This window comes from Lampetra planeri, chromosome 20 (genome assembly GCF_965212315.1).
Source record: "Lampetra planeri chromosome 20, kcLamPlan1.2.h2, whole genome shotgun sequence".
In the NCBI taxonomy this organism is placed as follows: Eukaryota; Metazoa; Chordata; class Hyperoartia; order Petromyzontiformes; family Petromyzontidae; genus Lampetra; species Lampetra planeri.
The window spans coordinates 9,902,453-9,919,917 of NC_136126.1; the positions used below are offsets into that span (position 1 = coordinate 9,902,453).

General features: G+C 49.0%; 1 protein-coding gene across 1 annotated transcript in view; it reads right to left on the reverse strand.

The window, feature by feature from the left end:
- The window catches only part of LOC144724423 (hemicentin-1-like), a 262,312-nt gene that overhangs the window by 108,065 nt on the left and 136,782 nt on the right, over positions 1 to 17,465 (reverse strand). The window contains exons 22-32 of the mRNA XM_078603538.1: positions 17,266 to 17,425; positions 15,880 to 16,039; positions 14,805 to 14,932; positions 14,018 to 14,290; positions 13,519 to 13,614; positions 12,844 to 13,038; positions 6,353 to 6,483; positions 4,911 to 5,058; positions 2,978 to 3,104; positions 2,327 to 2,481; positions 1,351 to 1,635 (exon numbers count right to left, since the gene is read on the reverse strand). Of these exons, the coding sequence (XP_078459664.1) occupies positions 1,351 to 1,635; positions 2,327 to 2,481; positions 2,978 to 3,104; positions 4,911 to 5,058; positions 6,353 to 6,483; positions 12,844 to 13,038; positions 13,519 to 13,614; positions 14,018 to 14,290; positions 14,805 to 14,932; positions 15,880 to 16,039; positions 17,266 to 17,425 (1,858 nt within the window). The remainder of the gene's footprint in view (positions 1 to 1,350; positions 1,636 to 2,326; positions 2,482 to 2,977; positions 3,105 to 4,910; positions 5,059 to 6,352; positions 6,484 to 12,843; positions 13,039 to 13,518; positions 13,615 to 14,017; positions 14,291 to 14,804; positions 14,933 to 15,879; positions 16,040 to 17,265; positions 17,426 to 17,465) is intronic.

Sequence of the window (17,465 nt, forward strand, 5' to 3'; positions counted from 1 at the left end):
GGGGGGGGGGGGGGGCAATGCGATGGAGCGTTGGGGGTGGTTTACCAGCACGGTTGGCGACGTACGGTGCGAAAGAAGTTCAACATACATACAAGTGAATTCTTTGTCAATCGGTTAATTATAATTTAATCATACCTAAATGCGGTGGCTCACACCTTCAATCCACTAACATCTGTGGCTCTGCCCCTGGAGCTCTGACACCCATTTGTGTAAAACACTCCTGGATGTATTAGAGCGTTGTTGTTATCCGCATGCTGCTTTAACACGTGCACAATCTACACAGGGATTGCCCTGACCTGTGGCAGCTTCCCTGGGGTTAAACTTCCATTCCATCACGCAAACTCCGGTCATCCCTGCAGCAGCGGCGTTTGGCTTGCCATTGAACAAAGACGGTCATTGCATCGCGCGCTTTCAGATGTGCTCCTGCGGCCGTCTGGCATGCTTTTCCAAGCCACTGAAGCTATGCACTTTTAAACAATCTACATTGAAAACTGAATTCTTTAGAACTGCTTTTTGTGTTTAGTTTGTTGCATTCCCCCGCAGCTCTGATTAGCCATGGTTGGCTACATACGGTGCGAAAGAAGTTCAACATGCATGCATGCACGCACGAGCTCTAGGAACCTCGTTAATGTTAAGTGTCTGCATGGACACGCGCAGCCCTTTGTCAATCCACTGCTGGATGAGGGGATCCCCACGGCGAAGGGGCAGTGGGGTTTGTTTGGCTCGACTGCACGACACTGATCACAGTGCGGGTCCGTGATGGACAGAAGCATAGACGTGGGAGTGTAGAAGTACAGTACAACGGTGGATTTTGCTGCGCTGCTCTCTGCCGCCCGACATAGCCAGCAGGTACCAAAATCACCTGCCGTGCATGGTAGATTAATAGTTGTAGTAGATCAAATCGATTTCCTGACGTTTACCCAGGAAAGCCTCATTGAGTCTAAAGAGACGATCTCCGGAGGGTGCTGCATCGGAATGATTGAGCACTTCCATTAATGGGTGTTTGGCATCATCTAGAAAGAAACCAAAGAGATGTTAACTATCTCACCTAGTATACAGGGGTCATGGATTCGCCTGCTGTATATTTGGAGTTGACACGTTCTCCCCGTGGTCACGTGGATTTTTTATTTTTCTCTGGGTCTTCAGGTTTTCCCCTCCACATTTTGAATCAAAGTCACACGTTTAGAGCATTCGGCTGCTATAAATTTCCACGTGACGATAAGCCACTTTGTTGAGCTATCATTTGTGACGACCAAGTCGCTTCTCAAAAACAGCCTCATAAAGCTTAGCGGAGCCTTACCTGGTAAAATAAAAATATAGTTTCATCGTTTTTGTCGCAGGTGGCCTCACCATGCACGTCCAGGTCGTAGTTCTTCTCGGCGCTGCCCGCCGCGCTGACGGCGCGGCACGTGTAGCGCCCGGCGTGCGCCACTCGCGCCCGCGGGATCTTGAGGAAGCGGCCGCGCTCCACGTAAGCGTGCTCGGGCCCCGAGGGCCCAAGGGGGCGGCCGTCCCGCAGCCAGGTGACGGCCGGCAGGGGCACGCCGCGAGCCTCGCACTCGAGCAGCACCGTCGCGTCCAGCAGCACCGTCGCGTCGCTCGTGCCGTTGTCGGCGCCGCGGATGCTCGGGGGAACTGATTGCGCGTGGGGGTGGGTGTGGGGGGGGTGTCGGCAGGATGGGGAGTGGGCGGCAACAGCGAGCATATGAAACGTCGCGGCAGTGGCGCAGTGATCAGCGTGTTGCGCTACAAGCACGGCAACCCGATGGACTGTCGCTCACGGCCACCAAAACCCAGTGACGGTTTGTCTGCACCGGTCCCGGGCCTCCCCGTAGGTCGACTCGGCCTCAAACGAGTACCTGGTGCGATGCGTGAAAATTGCCATTCGGGAAAAAAAGGCGGTCGGGCGTGGTGCTGGCCACCTACCGCCTTGCGTTCCGTGCTGCCCTTTATGGGTGTATGAAAGAAGCAGTAGTGTTGCGGTAAGCGCATTGCGCTACGCACCTGGTGACCCGAGATCTCCCTCGCCTGGTATGCAGGAGGTCGTGGATGCGATCCAGACTCTGATGCCTGTTGTATATTTGGAGATTGAATGTGGATTTTTCTCCGGGTCCTCCGTTTTTTTCCCCACCAAATTTAGAATCAACAAACATTCAGAGTATTTGCCTGCTACTATTCCTTTCCGCCCGAGATGCCACTTTGTTGAGCTATCATTTGTGACCTGCCAGGTCGCTTCTGAAAAATAACTATACGGCTCAAGAGTGGGCTTTACCTGGTTAATATTTTTAAAAGAGTTTTTTAGTTTGCGCTTCGTCGAGAGACTCACCGTACACGGAGAGCTTGAACTCCCTGGTCTGCTTGCCGGCGGGGTTGGATGCCGCACACGTGAACTGCCCCTGGTCCGACAGACGAGCTGCCTTTATCCGCAGCAGCTGGCCCTTCCTACTCAGCTCCAGGTTCGGGTCATTTGTCCCCAACAGCCTGCGGAGGAATGACAGACGAACAAATAATAAAAGCGACCTTTGTACGTGCAGCGAGTTGCCAGAAATGGCCACAGCCCATTCCACGTTGGTGTTGTATGCACGGTTGGGGTTACTTCCACACGATCCCTTTGGATTTGTATGCTTTATTTATAAATAAAATGACAGCCTGATTGGCATGACACAGAATCATATGTAACTGAAGAAAAATAGACAGACACCAGGGTTGAGATCGAACCCACGACCTCCTGTATACCAGGGGAGGTAGTTAACATTTCATCATCATGGCGCCCTATATTAAATCTTTGCAAAGTCATCCGACGCAAATCATGCAAAGAAAAATTTGACGCTCTGCCCACGTAACAAATTTCCGGGCGCCAAGTTGCCCTGCGACATGAATCACGGCGCAATTGCCATTAGACACACGATCTGCAACAATTGTTATCCCCACTTTTCCATTCACGGTCGTCACTACCCCGGCCACCCGTGCCACTTACTTGCCATCCTTATACCACTGTATTAGCGGGGCGGGTACACCACTGGTCTTGCACTCCAGCGTGATCCCGTTGTTTAAGACCACGTTGAGATCCTGGGGGACGCCAGATCCCTGGATGCTTGGTGGCACTGGAAAAACAGGGGGGAGGACAATGGGAGGCCAGGCACCACCGACAACAGGTTGGTGGGCCGCATGGAGATCGTTACGTGCTGTGCTCGACTTACAGGCCGCTAGGCCGTCATGAGGCCGGAGTACGGCAAACGAATTCGTGACCTTCTGTCACCGGCTTTGCGCCACGTGAATTGATGCCCGTGTCTTCATTTCAAGGCATCTTACTGACAATAAATTCAACATTCCATGTGGAATTAGCCGCAAGTGCACTGCTTCGCTGACACTTTCATAGCACCATATACTGTACACCAACGAAGCCAAATACTGTGTAGCAGTATTATATATACTGTGCATGCTGTTGTACACACGTGCATGCCAGAAGCACCCTATATATAGAATAAACACCATATACATCGTGCACACCAAATGACCACGCATGGTGGGGCCGTAAGATATCAGCTGAGCCATAACACATGCAGATGCGAGTCCATGTGCTGCTTTGATTGGAAACATCAGGATATTAATGTTAATTTAATTATTTATCGAGGAAAAAGAACCTTGAGTATTATTTCTGATTTACAGACTGGTCCCCGCAGGGCGTCGCTGCTGCGGTGCAAAGGTCAGCACACTGGACTTGCTCCTGGCACGGCAGTTGAAGCAATGGGCACGTTTTTACATGGGTAACACCACAGTAAGTCGATAGGAGGTCACGTGTATGGTTGGGTAAAGTGTGGGTACTCCTAAATATACCCGCTACAGGCGTTCGCGAGAGCTCATTCTAGTGGTGGCCCTTCTGCCAGCGGTGGCATGATCAGGATATTACAGGGCTGCACCTGTGCCACCTCGACCTGCTAAGGGACGTTTGGATAATTCTCTCTGTGGGGAACAACACCGGAGCAACCAGTGGAAACCCACACGTGAGATAAGTGCTGCAAAAACCTCAAAAGGGTCACATGGATGACTCACGAACCCGCTTCCTGCACTAGCATCTCCTGGCCACCTCGCCACAGCTCAGTCGGTTTTTAAAGTGCCGCAATTCCATGTGATCCACCAAGCCTCGCCTAGCAAGGCGCCGGATCGCACGCGAGCATCACAGCAAGAGTTGACCCGGACAGTCTGGAAACCGGCAATCTGTGTCCGGGTGCCAGGAATTGCTTTGCGCCGACATCTGGTCCTGGTATTGTGTTATTTTACTGCCTTTCTCAAGCTTGGAAATTGATGTACTCATGCAATATGAGCTCATACACTTTGTATATTTTTTAAAGGGGCGCCACGGTGGTTGTGATGTTATCTTCTTCGCCTGGTATGCAGGAGGTCGGACGTTCTATCCCGACCCTGATGCCTGCTGTATTTTCAGTTTGCATGTTCTCCCTTGGATTTTTCTCTGAATCCTCCAGGTTTTTTCCTCCCACATTTAGAAGCATGCGTTGAGAGTATTAAGATTAAATTGCTGCTCTAAATGTCAAAATGATAAGCCACTTTGTTGAGCTATCATTTGTGGCCAGCTCACTACTGAAAAATTAGTTAATACATCAGTGGGCTTTGCCTGGTAGGATAGCGATGGTTTAGATAAATTTTTATGTTTTTGGGTGATTTGTTAAAATGTATTGTAGTTTGCACTACTATCGTATTTTTGTATTGGTTGTTGTTGTCACGTTCTTACCCGCCCCGACTGGACATCTGTGAAAAAGAGCTATATAGCTCATCGGATTCCTCCAGTATAAATAAATATTCAGATTCTGACAGCCCGGGTTGGGTCTGCGGTGGAGAATGCGGCGGTGCTACGGCCGTGGTGCTGCGCAGTGTGCCACCGGCGGCCTCACCCAGCACGTGCAGCTGGAAGTGCTTGTCACTCTCCCCGGCCACGTTGAATGCCTTGCAGGCGTAGGCGCCCTCGTCGTCCGTCTGCGCACGCAGCAGGCGCAACGTCTTGCCTCCATTCACGACGCGCACGTCGCTGCTCTCGATCACCTGCGGAGACGCAAGGGCCAGACCTCGGAAATGCCGTCGACTCCTCGCCCGCGCTGGTGAACGCCACGGTGGCGGAGAGGGCCGCCACGGTGGTGAGATGTTAACTACCTCGCCTGGTATGAAGGAGGTTGTGGGTTCGATCCTGACCCTGACGCTTGTATAATTGAAGTTTTCATGTTCTTACCGTGGTCATGTGGAATTTTTTCTGGGTCCTCTGGTTTTTCCCTCCACATTTAGAATACGTGTGTTGAGAGTATTTGACTGCTATACATTTCCAAATGCTAAGCCACTTTGATGAGCTGTAATTTGTGGCCAGGTCGCTTCTGAAAAAGACCGATAAAGCTCAGTGGGCCTTACCTGGTAAAATAAAACATTTAGTTAGTAAACGATACCCGCTCCACCTCAATACTGCTCCCAACACAGTCCTGGATCAGCCATCGGATCGCAACGCTCCATCTCCCAAGATCCTCCACGGCCGAGCCCCAACCTACGTCTGACCCTCCACACACTTTCCCCTTCTGTCGAAGTGAATCTGTGCTCTGCTGCATCCAAAGTCTAGAACTGAGCCATCCGGGATATCGATTCCTTGCCCTCTCTAAATCCGGGCACAGGACATTCCTTTATTTCCATCTGCCCATGACTGACTGCCTCTCTCTATGATATAAATGTCCACTGTTTTTGCCCATTGTCTTTAGATGCAGCCACAGTTGGACCCTATACCAGGGGTCGGCGACCAAAATAACAAGAGCCATTTTTGTCGAATTCAGTAAAAACAAAACTCAATATTTTGTACGTTTGTTGATGCAATTTGCTAAACCCGCTCGTGCTGAACATCTGTGAAAAAGAGCTTCATAGCTCATCAGATTCCTCCAGTCTAAATAGAGATTGTGATATTTTTGACGCAGTTATATTTACTCCATGATAAATACTGCCGAAATCCTGGTGGGCGGTTGATTCAGCTCTACATTCCTCAGGGGTTGATAAAATAATGAGTACAGTATCACATTGGTGGGGGAAGTCAACAGTGGTTGTCCTATGGATAGACTCACCCGCACCATAGGAATGTGGAATTTCCACCACTAGCTCAGAGCTGTAAACAGGAGATGAGCACCGCCCTCAAGGTTCCTTTGTGCAGGATATAATTCTCTTAAAAAATAAAATACTGCTCAGTCTTTTCACAGTTATTCAATACTGGTGGGACAAAGAGTGCTGGTGTTTAAACATCAACGTTCGCGTAATGCTCGATTCACGTTTACACTTTTGAAAATGTAATGGCGCAGGGGGGTCTCCGCACCTGCAGGCCGTTTTTAAGCCACGTGATGGTCGGCGTCGGGTGTCCGGAGACTTCACACTGCAGGTCCACTGGCTGCTTGAGCACAACCGAGATGTTCCTCCGCGAATCGCTGTCTTCAATTTTTGGAGGGACTATAAAACACAAAACATATTTTTTTACAGATATTTAGATTTTAATATGCGTGTACGCGTGTTGAACTTATTTCGCACCGTACGTAGCCAACCACGCTGACCGTTCCCTCCGGCTTCCCCGGTGTCCTCCCATAGCTGAATGAGACAAAGCGTAGGATGTAAACCGGTAATGGCCAAAACATCCAAATGCTGAAAGGTTACTTGCAAATTTCTCTAATGGGATGACACGTAGCAACGTCGCCTCCTGCTGCAGACTCGGCAGCACCCTCCTGAAAAAGAGTTGACACTGAGGATTTCCTGGGGAAACAATAATAATATGTACGCAAGTGTAGTGGCGTAACGCGCGCAGGGTTTGCAAACAGCAGTTGCATTCATGTACGGGGTTGCAGACAGTGAGGTCAGCTCAGGATAAGCAGGTGCAGGCGGGTGGCCTGGGAGACAGCAGACAGAGAGACGCCAGCTATTAGGGAAAGAGGCAGTGATTGGCTGGCTGCAAATGTAAACGTGGGGTAGGCGCCAAATACGCGAGAGATAGAGGCGATAAGGGGGAGAGCACGTGCAAGAGACGCCGGAAGGACGCCGGCTTAATGAGGGCCATCTGAGGGCACTTAATGAGGAGGGGGATATAAGGGAAACGTGTGAAGCCACGGGGTTGAGTTGGTTGAAGATGAAGCAGTGAACAGTATTCAAGACAAGTCCGGGACCTCGCCCTCCACACCTCGTCCTCCCCAGCGGTGTTGGCTGATCCCCCGCTGGGGGCACGGGCGAGGTTGGAGGTGCGGGTGCAGACAGGCTAGCGGAGGAGAGGCTAGCGGAATCTTGAGTCTGAGTGTGTTAGGCTAGCGGGGTGAGAAGCTAGCAGAGTATACAAAGAGAGAGTCCGTGACAGGCTAGGAGAGCGGGGAGTAACAGGCAAATGGAGCAAGAGAGAGTAGGCTCGAAGTAGCAGGCTAGCAGAAGAAGAGTTCGTGACAGGAGTACGTGGTGTTGAACGTGAGGAGCATCCGTGTGGGATGCTGCGAATAAAGTGACACTAAATTGTCCTCATGACTAAACACCACACTACGTATGTATGTTCAACTTCTTTCGCAATGTATGTAGCCAACTGTTCTCACCGGAGGTGTGGTAGTGACGATTTGGGGAGATGATTGCATTTGATGTAAAATACAATGTAAAAAAAAATCAAAATCAAGGATGAGATGAATCCATAATAAAGGCTATTGAGTTCGATCGCGTAAGTATAAATGTGTCGCAGCCCTCCACCACCCGACACGGCCAATCTGTAAACAATGTTTCACGTTAACAAAATGCCAATTAGTTACATCGTCAGCCCACCGATGTGTTTGAAGAGTGAATCCACAATATTTAGAATTTGAGTACGACGTTTCGATGGTAATTACATCCAGCAGCTTCAGGCGATTTGCCAGTGAAGCCATCCACCTGCTTCCGGTCTTAAATAGTGCATATTTTTGGTTTAGATATGTCGATGGCACTTTGGTTGTCTGGCCACATGGTAAAGATACACTTAATGCATTTTTTAATAATCTCAATGCATAAAACCCGGCCATCCAGTTCACCATAGAAATGGAGGTGAACAACACACTCTCCTTTCTAGACATTTTGCTTGGACGCGGCCCAAATGGTAAAATAACACACAGCGTCTACCGAAAGGGAACGCACACTGATGCCTATCTGAATGCAGATTCGCCCAGCACAGAAGTCCTCTCTCATCAAGACGCTCATGATGAACTACCTAAGTTATCAACAGAAGGTGTATATCGGATTAATTGCTTATGCGGTAAATGTTATATTGGACAGACGGGACGTACCATTAGCGTAAGACTAAAAGAACACCAAAGGAACATTAAATTCTCTCAAACACCACTGTCGGCAGTGGCAGAGCATGCTTGCCAACAAGAATACTCAATTGATTTTGATTACGTTGAAGTGTTATGCAAAACTAATTATGACTGGCCAATACTAATTATAGAATCTATCGAAATTGAGAGAAATACCAATAACTTTAACCACTCTGATAGCTACAGACTTAGCCCAGCCTGGAAGCGTATTATTCAGTAATACACAATACATATTACATTTCCTTATAGAGGAATAACATACTAATTAACTGATTACTAATTTATTATATAATTACAATACCCCCCCCCCACCTCTGCCTGTGATCTCGAAACCTGATGGGGTTCAATGATGATGTCATCCTGCACTATTTAACACCGGAAGCAGGTGGATGGCTTCACTATTCTGGAAAATCGCCCGAAGATGCTGGATGTAATTACCAGCGAAACGTCGTCCTCAAATTATAAATGTTGTGGATTCACTCTTCAAATAAACCGTGGGCTGAAGATGTAACTAATTGGCTTTTTGTTAACGTGACACATTTTTTACTGATTGGCCGTGTCGGGTGGCGGAGGGTTGCGACACATTTATACTTACGCGATCTAACCCAAAAGCCTTTATTATGAATAATACTGGCCGCGAAAGCCTACGTGTTAAACTGATTCGATGAATGTTGATGTCTCAACCGTATTCATGAAATATTTACAAAAAGCATTTACAAAAAAAAGCCACAGTGATTTCCTGCTCAACTGAACATCAAGGCTTTGGTGCTAATGTCGTGTTTATAGACCTGCAGAGCCAGTGGTGGAAAATTTCACAAGCCTTTGATGAACTTACATCCGTATAGTGATCATGGTGATTACGTTTTATGAATAATATATGCAGCAAAGTGAGGTATCACATTTCAATGGGATACCAAATGGTTCAGGGAATATCAAACGCCTTTATGTGAACATAACAAACACCGATGGGCACGGTTGGCTACGTATGGTGCGGAAGAAATTCAACATACATACATAATTGCCTAGTTTTTGTTAAATAAAAGATACGGTTGTAAACTTTTCAAAATGTAACCATCTGCCGAGGGAACTCAACAGACAGAGACACACCGTTGGGTGGGTGCCTGCATTTACTGGGCCTGCCAATTGGGTTACGTAAATGTTTACAGTTCACTCTAAACCCTACCCTCGGGCAACCTTCAAAAAATATATGCCCACCTCAGAGAGTGCCTTTAATCTTCAAATAATCAAAATAATGACCCCGTAATCGAGGCGTTTTGCACTCCCCTTGTTTAAAGGAAGCCAATGTGGAGTTATTTTGAGTTTATTGCATTCCTCGGTGAGATAGAGTGCTTTTTTGTTTGCTCACCTCCGTCAAAACGAATGGCTTCTGTGAGATGTGTTTTGTGTGTGTTATTTACCACTGGGGGGGAGGGGGGCACGAGAGATGGAGAGTATTGCAGATCTGGCTTCAGAGAGCACTCTTGTCCGTTATTTGACAAGGCTTGGGCCAGTCGTGCTGCGGTATGTACGTTTGCACGTATGAGTTGGTATGGTGAATTTGCGTTGTTTTGGCCAGTGGGGATCAAACAACAGACAAGATAATTCAATGAGTGTGCTGTACAATATCGGCGGCACATTCCATGTGTGAGCACACTCATTGACGCTAAACTGCATCTCCAATTGATGCACAGTCTCCATCTGACGATAGAATAAATGAGTCGACCCATTCATCTCCATCACACGTCCGTCTCTCCTCGTAAAAAATAATATAAAGCAGTGTTGTTTACACAACCCATCAGCTGCACGGCCTTCTGGGAGTGCATCATTTCAGCCGCGTTGTTTCAAGGCCAGCACACATCTAAGGTGATGGATGAGTATGATGTAACTAATGTAGAAAATAATATATGATATCCATGTGGTTCTAGATTTTAAGCTTTCGTGACTGCAAGGATTCATATTCTTAGGTTTTTTTCGGTAAAGTCACGTAGGTAAAAAATAAAAATAAAATAAAAATAAAATAAAAATCACAAAGTTTTGGAGGCAACACAAGCCTCCGTCTTCAGGTGGAACCGTCACAGCACGATAGCTGTATCAAGTAAGAGAAATTCCAAGAAAACAGTCCTTGTATATATACTGGTTGAGGGTGGGAGGAGCCAAGGTAGGTCCTGAATATTATTATTGTGAGGTTCGGTGCGGCTGAAACACGCCGTTAGGAATGAGCCTTTGTTGTGTAGACTGGTTGAAAAGAGTTGTTAAGGTGAGGCTGATGTAAAGGTGCGTGTAAATGGGACTGAGCCTTTTGTTATGTAGAGGTGGTGAGGCTGAAACCGCTGCCAGGAATGAGTCTTTGTTGTGTAGACTGGTTGAACTGGGAGGTTCTAAGAGTTGTTAAGGTGCGGCTGATGTAAAGGTGCGGCTGCTGTGAATGGGACTGAGCCTTTGTTATGTAGATCAAACATAAATTTTGCTACGTTGCTGGGATTAATTCTAGATTTGCCAAATATGTGTGGTAAAACTTATAGTAGGAAAACCAGTGTGTGAAAAAGAAGAAGAAACTATATGGTAACTGAAGAATAGTGCCTGTCAAATAAGATGGTCAAAATATGTGGAGTTAAATGTTTTTTGCATGGTTAATAACATCTTTCCAATGATTACTAAGTTTGTACCCATCATCACGGTTGAAATTATGTCTGTGTTTGTATATTTGGATGGCTTCGTGTACAAACCTTTGATGGTAGCCAGGAGGTTTGCAGAGCACCTTGGTCTCGGAAAAGACAATTTTATGAGAGCCCACAGCATTGTAGCAATGATCGGCAATGGCGGAAGAATCAGTTTTGCCATGTTTCAGATCTGACTTGTGCTCAGATCTGAAACACTGAAACACTGCTAATAAAACATTTTTTTTAAAACACTTTTCATTTAAAGATGATAGAATATGTAACCCCTCGTGGCTGCAGATATCATGTGAGCCCATTACATGATCCATATATGACTTAACATATTTTTTCACACGCAACTATATGTGCGTATTGTTTAGCTTGAGAATTTATATTAAACACTGGTGTTATGGCTTGTTTCACCCGTACTGTAAATAAATGAAGAGTACAGAATTAGTTCTTAAAATTATAGAGTTGATGTTTTTTTAATCCACTGCTGAATGAAGGTCTTCCCAATACCGTGTCAGTCATGGGTAGTTTGACCATACTTCACCATACTGGTCAGTGCAGGTAGGTGAATAGTCTCAGACTAGGCTCATATAGCACTCCTCATGGTTGTCAGAGACGGACAGGAATCATGCTCAGGTTTTCTGCTTCATGTTGCAGTGTGTTAGCCATTGCGCCACCATTCCACTTTCCATCACCAACCAGCATGGTGAAGTATAGTCAAAATCCAGATGATTAACACGGCGTGGGGAGGCCTTCATCTAGCCATAGATTTACAAAGGGCGGCAAAGTTGATTTTATGACCCTTGGTGGAACGTCAAAACATATCGAGTGTTTTGTCAGCTAGCGGCGGGCGCTGTCTGCAAGTGGCACTGTCGGTTAGTATCGCTGTCAGATAGCAGAGCTGTATGCCAGTGGCACTGTTGAATGGTGATGCTACTGTGGGGTGTTGGTGTCCAATGAGGCTGTCGGTTAGTGGTGCTGGTAGTTTTGTCAGATGGTGGTTTTGTGGGCCAGCGATTATGTGGCCTAGGGGTTTTGTGGGTCAACTGTTTTGTGGCCTGGTTGTTTTGTGGGCTAGAGGTTTTGTGGGCTAGGGGTTTTGTGGGCTAGTGGTTTTGTGGGCTAGGAGTTTTGTGGGCTAGGGCTTTTGTGGACTAGGGGTTTTGTGGGCTAGTGGTTTTGTGGGCTAGGGGTTTTGTGGACTAGGGGTTTTGTGGGCTAGTGGTTTTGTGGGCTAGTGGTTTTGTGGGCTAGGGGTTTTGTGGGCTAGTGGTTTTGTGGGCTAGGAGTTTTGTGGGCTAGGGGCTTTGTGGGCTAGTGGATTTGTGGGCTAGGGGTTTTTGGGCTAGTGGTTTTGTGGGCTAGGAGTTTTGTGGGCTATGGGTTTTGTGGACTAGGGGTTTTGTGGACTAGGGGTTTTGTGGGCTAGTGGTTTTGTGGGCTAGTGGTTTTGTGGCCTAGGGGTTTTGTGGGCTAGGGGTTTTGTGGGCTAGTGGTTTTGTGGGCTAGGAGTTTTGTGGGCTAGGGGTTTTGTGGCCTAGCGGTTTTGTGGGCTAGTGGTTTAGTGGCGGAGTAGTTTTGTGGGCTTGTGGGCTAACAATTTTGTGGGATAGCGGTTTTCTGGCTATACCGGTTTTGTGGGTTCATGGTTTTGTTGGTTAGCGGTTTTGTGGGCTATTGCTTTTGTAGGCCAGCAGTTTTGTGACCAGCGGTTTTGTGGGCTTGTGGTGCTGTCAACTACGAGTTTTAGTTGGTAAAGGTGCTGTGGGATTCTGAATTAGTCAGCGAGTGGTTTCATCAGCTCACGGTGCTGTGCGCCAGCGGCTCTGTCTCACCGTGGACCTTGAGTTGGTACTTGCGCTCGGTGGTGCCGGCCTCGTTGCTCGCCGTGCATGTGTACTCCCCGTCGTCGAATGGCGTCACGGACGGGATGACGAGCAGCGTGCCGTCCTCCGCAATGGACAGCCCCGGCTCGCGGCCTGTCAGCTCGCGGCCGTTCCGGAACCAACGGATCACTGGCTTTGGGGTTCCTGTGTGCGTGTGTGTACGTGAGGAGCAGTAGCGTAGCTGTTAGCACGCTGCAATATGCACCCAATGACCCGAGTTCAATTACAGCTCAAGGCCAACACCAGTGGTGATAATCTGAACTGGTCCTGGGCCTCCCCCAGGTCGATTCAGCCTGGAATGAGTACCTTGTGTGATGTGCTCGCTAAGAGCACTTGCCCCAATAGTCTATTAAGGCTATACGGGGGACCTTTACCTTGTGTGCGTGTGCAAGCATGGCACGATGCGTTGCGTTCACATAATCGGTGCAATCATCATCATAATCATCGTCATAATAAATAACAATTGATTTTTAATAAATAACAATTGTTTTTAATCACCGAATCGATCCTTTAATGTTTTCTAGAAGAAGAAGAATAATAATGCGTGATGGGTGACGAAGAGGAAGAAGGAGGAGGAACGATGAACCCCGATCCGTGGGGCTGGGAGTGCGGCTTGGCCAGTACCTTTGGCGGGGCACGGGAAGGCGATGCGCTGGTTCGCCACGCGCTCCTGGAAGAAATCATTGAAGGGGGGTCCCACGTCGACAACGGCCGGTGGCTCTGAGTGAGGCAGACGAAAAGCACAAGGGAGTTGACATGTGCAACACGCTGTGGCTATGGACCCTACAGTAAAACTATTGCAGTCTCTGCTCCTTCAATCATGCTCATCAAAAGTGCAAGGGAGAAGGACAAGAAACTGAACACAAAAATCAGTTCTAAAGAAACGAGAAATCGGAATAATGCCAACGATGTTTCTGTAAGGCCAATCTGAAGTTCCAATAGAGATACTCAACAAAAGAGTGGTGTGGAACAACATCGGTTCGCTGTTTGACAGGATCTACTTGAATTGTAATTCATGAGCAGCAACAGTTAACTCTGTGTGCATCAGAAAGCAATGAGGTGGACACCGATGTCAGGGCCCTGCCATCGGTGGGGAGGTATGTTGGGACAGCGTCGAGCATACCCTGGACCTCCAGGCGGATTTCAATCTGGTCGCGGCCGGCTGAGTTAGAGGCCACACAGGTGTAGGTGCCGGCATCGGCGAGGCGAGCGGCGGCGATGGCAAGAGACCCCTCGGGGCCCTTGGTGGCGGCGGAGCCGTCGGAGCCCAGCTGGCTCTCGCCGCGGAACCACGCGATGTCGGGCGCCGGCTCCCCGTACGCCACGCACGGCAGCTCCGCCGTCTCCCCCAGCAGCACCTTGACGACGCGTGGGCCCGGCTGGATCGCGGGGGGCACTGCTCCGCCAAGGAGCAGGAGGGCAGAGGAAGGGAGGGCGCGCAGGGAGGGCGTCGGGCTCTCAGCACCAAACGGACAGGGTGGCGGCGGGGTTACAGCGTTTGACCCACGACCGGAGGCTCAAAGCAAGGTGGGTGCAATTGATCCAACTGTGGTTGACAAAATGCGACGTTTCATTTCCCACTTCGCGAAGTGCTACTTCCAACAAAATCAAAAGAGCAATGTATAATTTCCACCAATAGTTCAGGGCTGCCAACGGAGGTGACCCTGCTGTTAATTTAAGCATGGAGAAGTTTGACTAGTAGTGCAGTACGTGAATGTTGCCTTTGATTTGCAGTTTGCTAAGCAAGGATGGCTTTTTATTGACAGCACGTTTTTTCCCATCGGCATTCATTGTTTGATAACACCTCAAAGATACCCCTCCCAATATCCACACACGTGCCTTCAATAACAACAGCAGGCGACAGACTAAAGAGCTGGCCTTGGTGTAGAAGGGCTGAGAAGGCTTCTCACCTAGGACGGAGAGCTTGATGGCCTGGGTGATGTTACCAGCAATGTTGGTGGCCACGCACATGTAAGTGCCACTGTCTGTCACGCGAGTCTCCAGCACCCTCAGGGAGCCAGTAGGCAGCAGAGAATGCCTGTAAGCAACACACGCGATAAAGTCACAAAAGTCAAGAGTGATTTCCATGCTCAAATGTACTTATGTATGTTGAACTTCTTTCGCACGGTACGTAGCCAACCGTGCTAATCGTTGTGTGCAGTTCGAAGGAAATGAGTTTTCAATCTAGATTTAAAAGCGCATAGCTCCAGCGGCTTCCTGATATCTGAAGCGAGAGCATTCCAGACGGTCACATAAACGCATTTGAAAGCATGCAATGCAGTGACCATCTTTATTCGATGGCCATCCAAAAGCCGATGGGAGGATGGGACCCTTCATCATGCAAAAAAAAAAATCCACATATCAACGGCAGATGCCAGCTTTCCAATCTATCAACGAATATTTACTGCTGATGTCCAACAAAGTGATATCGATTCTACCCCCCCCCCCCAGCAAGGACAGTTTAACACGAAGGCTTTCGTGACCAATACTCTATTATAATGCTCAGAACGTGCCACTTCTGGAAAATCGCCTGATGAAGCTGGTTGTAATCACCAGCGAAACGTCATACTCAAATTGTAAGTGTTGTGGGTTTACTCTCCCACGCACCAGTGTGCTGAAGTAGTAACTAATTGGTACGTTTTGTTAACATGACAAACATTACTAATTGGCTGTGTTGGGTGGTGATGTGTTAACGACGCATTTATATTTATGTGATCTAACCCAAAAACGTTTATTAGGAACTCCTGCAAGGATTTGAACTCTCAACTTTCCAACTGTGAGCCAAGCCTTCTGACCAAAACAGGACGCAGCTGGGGGAAGCCAACAGTTGTTATTTTTGTTGTTTTTATATGGGGAAACCGGAGCTTTGGCAAGAAAATCTGGAAAGTTCAACGCAAGGTTCAGGACCACCGAAAACGATGAGCGGCGTGCCCAACCACTCGCACGTGCACGGGGGTCTGCTGGCGTTGGCTGCCGCGCGATCACCTGGCGGAGGCGAGCGACACGGGGTGCCGGTCTTTGGCCCAGGTGACGATGGGAGGAGGCACGCTGTGCACTTCGCACGGCAGCGTGACGTCCTCGCCAGCGACCACGGAAATCTCCGTGGGCACCCCCGACCGCCCCGTCCCGTTGATCTTGGGCTTGACTGCACGCGACCATGACCACGGCACAGCGGGGGACCACGCGGCTTAGAGTGAAGCCCCGCCCTTGCTGACGATGGCGGCAGTGGGGCAACGTCCGACGTTGGGACAGCATTCGTCTTTGCTGTCGGCCCTGAGCAGGCTAAATACTGGACCAGAACTGCTAAGGGAAGCAGTTGGTGGAAGAAAATGTGGGAGGCCTTTACCAAGCAGTGGAAAGTGACAATCTTATCTTTACAGAGAATTAACAATGGTACGTATGAATGTAATGGCGGAGATGAGGTGAATAAAATAGATGAGAGGAAGTAATGGGCGAACCTGTGATGAGTGAATTAAGAAAAAGCAAAATTGATGGGAGCAAATGATGATGCATGGATTGGATGGACGGGGAATAAGTGGTAGCCATAGAGAAAGATTGTGAATGCGTGGTAGCCATGGAGAGATGTTATGAAGAGGGAGCAGGAACAATGGTGGTGATGAGGTGGAGATTAAAGGGTCATGGGATGAGCTCATAAAAAAGATGAGTTTTGAAGGAAGAGCGGAAACTAGTGAGCGAAGGTGACTACTTAACGTGGGGGGGAAGTTTGTTCCAGTGAAAATTGGGGGGGGGGGGGGGCGAGCACAAGGATGAGGAGGAACAGAGAGAGGCAATGAAGACTGAGAGTGTAGAGGGCGAGAAGGGGCATAGAAGGATACAAGAGTTGCAAGGTAGGGTGGGGCAAGGTCGTGTAGGGATTTGTAGACCTGGGTGAGGAATTTGAACCCGGTAACGGTAGTAGACAGGAATAACAACAACAGCATTGAGTTCCCATAAAGGAGGGGCGGGGACTCACTGTGGAGGCGAGGACTCACCGTGGAGGTGAAGACTCACCGTGGAGGTGAAGACTCACCGTGGATTCACCGGGGACTCACTGTGGAGACGAGGACTCACCGTGGAGGTGAAGACTCATCTGTGGATTCACCGGGGACTCACTGTGGAGGTGAGGACTCACCATGGAGGTGAAGACTCACCGTGGATTCACCGGGGACTCACCATGGAGGTGAAGACTCACCGTGGATTCACCGGGGACTCACCGTGGAGGTGAGGACTCACCATGGAGGTGAAGACTCACCGTGGATTCACCGGGGACTCACTGTGGAGGTGAGGACTCACCGTGGAGGTGAAGACTCACCGTGGATTCACCGGGACTCACCGTGGAGGTGAGGACTCATCATGGATGCGGGGACTCACCGTAGACCGACAGCTGCACCTCTCGGCTGGCCGAGCCGGCCGCGTTGCTGGCCGTGCACATGTAGGTGCCCGCGTCGTCCCCCGTGGGGCTCGCGATGGTGAGGCTGCCACTCGCGTCCGTCACGAGCCTCCTGCTGCTGTGCGGAATGGGGTCCTTGCCCTGCGAGGGAGTGGAGGGAAGCCACCGCCATCGAACGCTT